Source organism: Macrobrachium rosenbergii, chromosome 2 (genome assembly GCF_040412425.1).
Source record: "Macrobrachium rosenbergii isolate ZJJX-2024 chromosome 2, ASM4041242v1, whole genome shotgun sequence".
Taxonomy (NCBI): Eukaryota; Metazoa; Arthropoda; class Malacostraca; order Decapoda; family Palaemonidae; genus Macrobrachium; species Macrobrachium rosenbergii.
The window spans coordinates 79,697,327-79,704,163 of NC_089742.1; the positions used below are offsets into that span (position 1 = coordinate 79,697,327).

At 36.9% G+C, this 6,837-nt stretch overlaps 1 protein-coding gene across 1 annotated transcript; it reads right to left on the minus strand.

Moving 5' to 3' along the window:
- Positions 1 to 1,177: 1,177 nt before the first annotated feature.
- Positions 1,178 to 1,729, minus strand: LOC136843370 (craniofacial development protein 2-like). Its single transcript, XM_067111719.1, has one exon. The coding sequence runs from the start codon at positions 1,727 to 1,729 to the stop codon at positions 1,178 to 1,180; it is 552 nt and encodes a 183-aa protein (XP_066967820.1).
- Positions 1,730 to 6,837: the final 5,108 nt, after the last annotated feature.

Sequence of the window (6,837 nt, forward strand, 5' to 3'; positions counted from 1 at the left end):
CTCCAGATCAATAAATACTAGATGTAGCCCTCTCTGTCTTTCTGCATGTTTTTCCATTGCTTGCCGAAGTGCAAAAATTGCATCTACTGTACCCTTTCCCGGCATAAACCCGAATTGTTCTTCACTTACTGTTGTTTCATTCCTAATTCTTTTCTCTATAATTCGTTCATATATCTTCATGGTATGAGGTATCAATTTTATCCCTCTGTAATTTGAGCAGTCTTGTATATCCCCCTTTCCCTTATATACTGGGACCATAATACTATTTCTCCACCTGTCCGGCATTTTTTCTTGGCAGTAGACCTTTGAAAAGAGATCCCACAGTATATCAACCCTCCTCCTCCCAAGCATTTCCTCACCTCAACTGTTATACCATCAGGTCCAACAGCCTTTCCATTTTTCATTTTGTCAAGTGCCCTCTTCACTTCTTCTCTGGTGATATCTGGAACTACTCTTACTCGTGGGTTTCCCTCTTCTCTTATTCTTCTGGGGTTCTCTTCGTTTAATAGCTTCTCAAAATGTTCCTTCCATCTTGCTCTTATACATTCTTCCCTTGACAAAACTTCCATTTCGGTCCTTGATCTGCTTGATGTGCGTCAGATCTTTAGTTGCTCTATCTCTTCTTTTTGCTATATTGTAGATCATCTTCTGACCCTCTGATGTTTCTACTTTCCCATACATCTCATTTATTCCTTCTGCCTTTGCCCATGCAACAGCCCTTTTTGCTTCTTTATTTGCGATTTTTCAAGCCATTTCATTTTCCACAGATTCATCCCTTTCATATGTTATACTTGTTTCTCGTTTCCTCTTTACCTTATCTTGAGTATCTTGTTCCACCACCAGCTCTACTTATCATTAGGTGGTCTGCTACCTGATGTTTTCCCTAATAGCTCCTCTGCTGTTCTCAGTATCATTGTGCTATTTTCTACCCACTAGATGTTCACATCATCTGCTAATCTAATGCTGTGCAGGACCTTTTCTTTAAAACTCTGCCTCATCTCTTGGTCTTTTAGCCTCCACCACTTTATCTTGGGCTGCACTATAGTTTTCCCCTGTGCAACCCGCCGTATCAAAAAATCAGACACAACTAACCTATGTTGTGATCTAACAGTTTCTCCCTTCATGATCTTACAGTTCTTTACTTCCAACAGATGGTTTCTTCTACACAACAGAAAATCTATGTTGCGTAATTTTTGCTTGTAAGAAAGGTGTTGTTTATTGCCAAATCAAAAGATAATGCAAAATCTACTATAAGTTCTTCTTCATTCATTTCTCCCACTCCATGTCCTTCATGAACCCTAGTGATACTTTCCCGACTGCGTCCAATGTGTTCATTCAGGTCACCTTCAATCACCAGTCTTTCTTCCATTTCTATTGATGTAATCATCTCATCCATCTCCCTCCAGAATCTATTTTTACCTTCCTCATCACAGCCCACTTGTGGTGCATAAGCACTGACTGCATTTAGAATATGTCCCCCACAGCACAGTTTCACTTTCACTATTTTACAGCTTTTTCTTTCAATCTCAACTACATTTTCCTTCATTTCCTTACTAAGAACAACCCCAACTCCACATCTTCCCCTTTCATCAGTTCCACTGTACAGCATCTTAAATCCACTACCAATCTCTCTTACCTTCTTTCCCTTCCACCTTGTCTCTTGCACACATAAGATATCAATTTTCCTTCTCTCTGTAACATCTGCCACCTCCCTACTTCGTCCGGTCATGGTGCCAACATTCAGTTCCAATTCTAACCTCTTGAACTTTCTTCTTTAACCACGAGCGTCCTTGACGTGGTAGCCCTTGCCCATTTATCAGGTGGGTCAGGCGAAGCCCGCCCCCGTCGCGTGAGCAGGGTACGCCCTGGCCTTCTCTTGGTTGTTCCCGGCTATTATCCATGGTTTTGGCAGAGGTTTCACGGCCTGATGCCTTTCCTGCCACCAACCCTCACCATTTACCCAGGTTTATATATATATATAAATAATATATATATATATATATATATATATATATATATATATATATATATATATATATATATATATATATAAAATATATATAATGTCTGTTGACTTAAGGAGTAAATCAAATACTTAGCTGTCAGTTGACTACAACCGGTTGCAGCTAAGATGGATAAGAGCACTATGATAACAATCTTATTCTATAGTACTCTTTGGCCAGACCAATGTGCCTTATCTTTTAAAATCATATCCACCTTACTGTTCTGTTGTGGATATATATATATATATATATATATATATATATATATATATATATATATATATATACATACATATATATATATATATATATATATATATATATATATATATATATATATATATATATATATATATATATATATATATATATATATATATATATATACATACATATATATATGTGTGTGTGTGTGTGTGTGTGGGGATAGAAGAGAGAGAGATGGAGAGCAGCAAACTGGGGGAAGACGTACAGTTCCAATATTCAATATAGATACATTTTATGTGGCTTGCGTTCCAAGACGTTCCATGACCCATTCTCAAGGCTGCGAAAGTAAAATACAGTCTACGACTCGAGAATGAAAATGTCATAATATATATAATATAAAAATAGGAGAGAAGGTAAATATGAGATCAAAGAGATTACAAGAACAAAGCAAACTGACTAGGTTGAAACGCTGAGTGATCTCAGTTTTTGTTGAGTTCCAACGAGAACTCCCACGAGCCACAGAAAAGTTTTTGTGGTTTTGGTATTCAGTTGTTTAACCCACTGTTTTATGAACAGCGATTTGAGGATGGACAGATAACTTACAAATCTGATATAGCTTACAGCCAATAAACAGGATCATCTGACTGATGTTGTCTACCCTCCCTTCCCTTCCTCCCCTCCCCTCCCTGCACCTTGTGACATGGCCGCTGGTGTCCTTATAATGCCCATACGTCCTTTGTAATTATTGTTACGGGAGAAGAAGCAAATTTCGACTGGTAGCTCTGATGATGGAGAAGAGAGACCAGGACCAACACCTCGAAAAAAGAACAAAGAAAAGAAGTAGCTAGGCAAAGGCCCTCACGTGAATTCAAGCGCTCTTGAATAACCAAAAGACCATCAAGGGGGCTGCTTCAACAACCTATACCCTCACACTCTCTCTCTCTCTCTGTCTCTCTCCCCTTCACTCCACCCTCAACCCATTCGTTTTCCCTTTTCCTTCAATCCTTATATCTTCTTTCATGTTCCTACACCATGTTCCTGCAATATCGACCTGTCAATCATTAAGAAAAATGGCAATGAAATTGTGATAAGAGAGTGACAAAGTAAAATGTGCACTCCTTCCATACTGGATAGGAATATGATTGCCCTGACATTGACAGTTATTTCTGAAAAGACTCATAGGAAAAGTGCAATTTGATAAAAAAAAAAAAATGTTTAACATAGATATCGCAAATGAAGGCGTTGGTTATTACACTTTTTATTAGAATACTATGTATATTTAATGAATATTTCTCTGACTCATAAAAAAGTTTACTCATGCCCTCCCCTGGAAGGTAATTGCATTCACTCCCTGAAGAAAAGTAAATTCTAAGTAGATAAAGAGAATCTCATAAAAAACTCAACTATGTAGCAATATTATTAAAAGATAACATCATCATCAACAACAACAACAACAACAACAACAATAATAATAATAATAATGGAGAAACGAATCCACATTTATGTATATGTACCTATATTTAAAGATAAATCTATACAGAAAGCTTTCGAGGAAACTGCTCCATTCCCCTTTATGAGATTGAAAAGGGGAATCGAACAGTTTCCCGAAAGCTTTCTGTACAGATTTATCTTTGAATATATGTACAAATACATAACTGTGAATTTATTTCTCCATTTCAAGACTCATTCTACTATGAGTATTTTTCATTAATAATAATAATATTAACAATGGTCTCCTGGTCCAGATCATCAAATTCAGAAATATTGTACTATTTGGAGGACAGGGAAAAACAAGTATTCAGGTGTAAAAACAGTATTCACGTGGTATGAGGGAATTCAGTTACATAAACAAGTAAATATTTCAGGATATAACGGTGAAACATTTCGAGCGCAAATAACACTAGCGCCATACCGGAGGAATTTCCATAATTCAAAAACTCATGTGGAAATTTTATATTGCTATGCAATGAGAACTTACATGAACTTTCGGTTCACGCTGAATATAGTTACCTCAATGCACTTTTTCCTGGCATTTTTTGGAAAACACAACGAAAAATGACTTATTTCAGGTCGTGGTAATTTCAGCACCAGTATTTTTGATGCCGATGTTTATGATAGAATAGTTCAGGGAAAAGTGTATGCAATAGAGATCAACCCGTAGTAACGTTTGCAATAGCAATAAACTTATTGTAATATATATGTGATTCTGCTTCGTTTTCCATCATAGTCACTGTGTTGAATTATTTTAAATTAAATGTTATCAGTGAGTCACCAGTAAGTTAAGCCCCTTAGGAAGGTAGTACCGTCAGAGCAACTCTTGTGGTGCACTATGGGAGTTGCTAAAGGGTGCTTTGCAGAGTCCCTCCAACTCCTAGTGGCATCCATTGTCTAACCTTTCACCTTACCTTTATCAAAATTCCTATCTTCCATCTTGCTGTCCAACCACTCCAACCCCGTATCACTATCTTAAGCACTGAATGGCCGAAAGTGTCCCAGTGCTTAGCTTGACAGCCTAAATTTCATAAATCAAATCTAGTGAGTTTTAGGAAGTTAAGTCAAACTCGCTGGCACGCAAATGTTTGAAGCCTGCCTAGGTAACTCTTTAATGACCTTTGTAGTTCGGCTGGAAGCGTCCTCACCTCTCACTCGAGAGACTTGGATCTGATCCCGATGTGAAGTAAACATTTAATGTGAACAACGTGTGTGGAAATACTTCGTAAAAGAAGTATGTAAAGAGACTTAATAAAAAGAAGTGTTCGCTATGGCATACTGAGCTAAGTTTACTTCGGGGAAGTGAGGTGATGGTATTGAATATGCATGAGAGAAAACAACAGGATGCTGTTGACGTGAAATATCGACGAAGTATGCGCAGAGGACAAAGTTAAGAATAAGGATAGAGAACGTGCCGTTAAACGGTTGGCATGAATAATCGGAAGGGCGAGAATATATTGAATGCTTGGCCATACAATAAGAAAACAGGTAAGTAAAATTAAAAAAATATGCCCTACTGTATACGATAGAATTTTGTGAGTACGAGCGTTAGAGAAATCAGTGAACTGACATTGGGCTTAAATTTTTAAAAGCTATAATTCTAGGGTAATAAATGGAATTAATATATAGCTCTTGTAATCTATTTATGTTCAGAGACTCAGTTTTCGATAAGAGACACTTCATATCAAGATTATATTAGTCCATTTCCATTTTCTTTTAAAATTAACAGGATCACATAATTTCCAACGTAGCTGTTAGAAAATAAAAACAATCAAGAATTCTACGAGCTTTTAAGTGAAATGGGGTTCGAAGTTCGAGATTCGGGCTTGGAGGTATGAAAATCGTGGTTCGAGCTTGGAGGTCTGAAAATCGGTGTTCTCACAATCGGGCATTACACTCTCGGACTCTGGACGTTCAGACACCCAATAACAATATGTATTGCAAGCCAAGAAAAAGCATCATAACAAGAAAGCGTAACGAGCGAATCATAACCAAGGAACTGTTATTGGTTAATAATACGATGAAGGCTGCCTGTTTCTACCCGGGTATAATCGATTTGTTTTTTATTGTCTATGTACTTGCAAGCATGCACTTTCACTTGTGTCTTTGTGCATAATACTAGAAGCTTAAAGGAAATCTGATTATAGCGACAGTTTTCGCATCACTTATTGGCAACACATATTTAATTCTCAGTAATAACTGGTTTGTCGCTTAAAATGATAATCATGTAAAACACTTGCTATTTCTATGAATACGATTTTAAAAGTTGGTGAAATCACTATTCAGCAGGCGAGGAAAAGGAATTTCGACCCAAACTTTCTTCAGCAAGACATATAAATTATAAAACTATAAACAGCGTGTTAGCGGAGAGCTCTACCCACCCCTCCAATGAAGAACTTAGGTTTGCAAGAAGAGGGTGGATGTCTCTCTTACCTTCCCGTCCACTTACCTACCCCTACCCAACCCGGGGCGGACAAACCGGTTTGCAGGGGTGGGTGGCTGTGTCATGTCTCGCCTACTGTCACCCGGGGGAGGACAAATAAGATCCCTTCGGATATTGTTATTACAGAATAATTGTGTTATGAATAGCTTTCATAACCTTAAATACTATTGGTTGATGACCTGTTATGTCGTATACTTAGCCTAATGATCTTCCCAAAGAAGAGAATGTTTGGGAATATTAATAAAGGCTGTAAGTTACAATGATTTCAGTTCACGTGTTTAAATGCTGACCAGATATAATACCGATCCAAAGTCACTCGCGGCAGAAAATTCTGTTTCCAAAATCACGTTCTCGTTTCAGATGTTTGAATTTGGAATTCAGGTTATAGAAACTGCCGCAGCAGTGTCATGTCTTTCTCCGTTATTCATGAAATCTTGGGGAATATTCCTGGTCAGTCTCAAACGGAATTTATATGACTTTAAATATAATTTCAACAACAAAGTAGATAACAACTTGGCCGTCAGCAAATGTTTTTAAAAATACTTTAGTGCAGAGTTATAAAACTAATCTTGTTTGTAATATTATGTTATATATATATATATATATATATATATATATATATATATATATATATATATATATATATATATATATATATATATAAGAATATACAGGAAAATGACAGGCATAATA

Bases quoted from the DNA above. Each gene is read 5' to 3' on its own strand.
- LOC136843370 (XM_067111719.1), bottom strand. From the start codon at position 1,729: ATGACCGGACGAAGTAGGGAGGTGGCAGATGTTACAGAGAGAAGGAAA.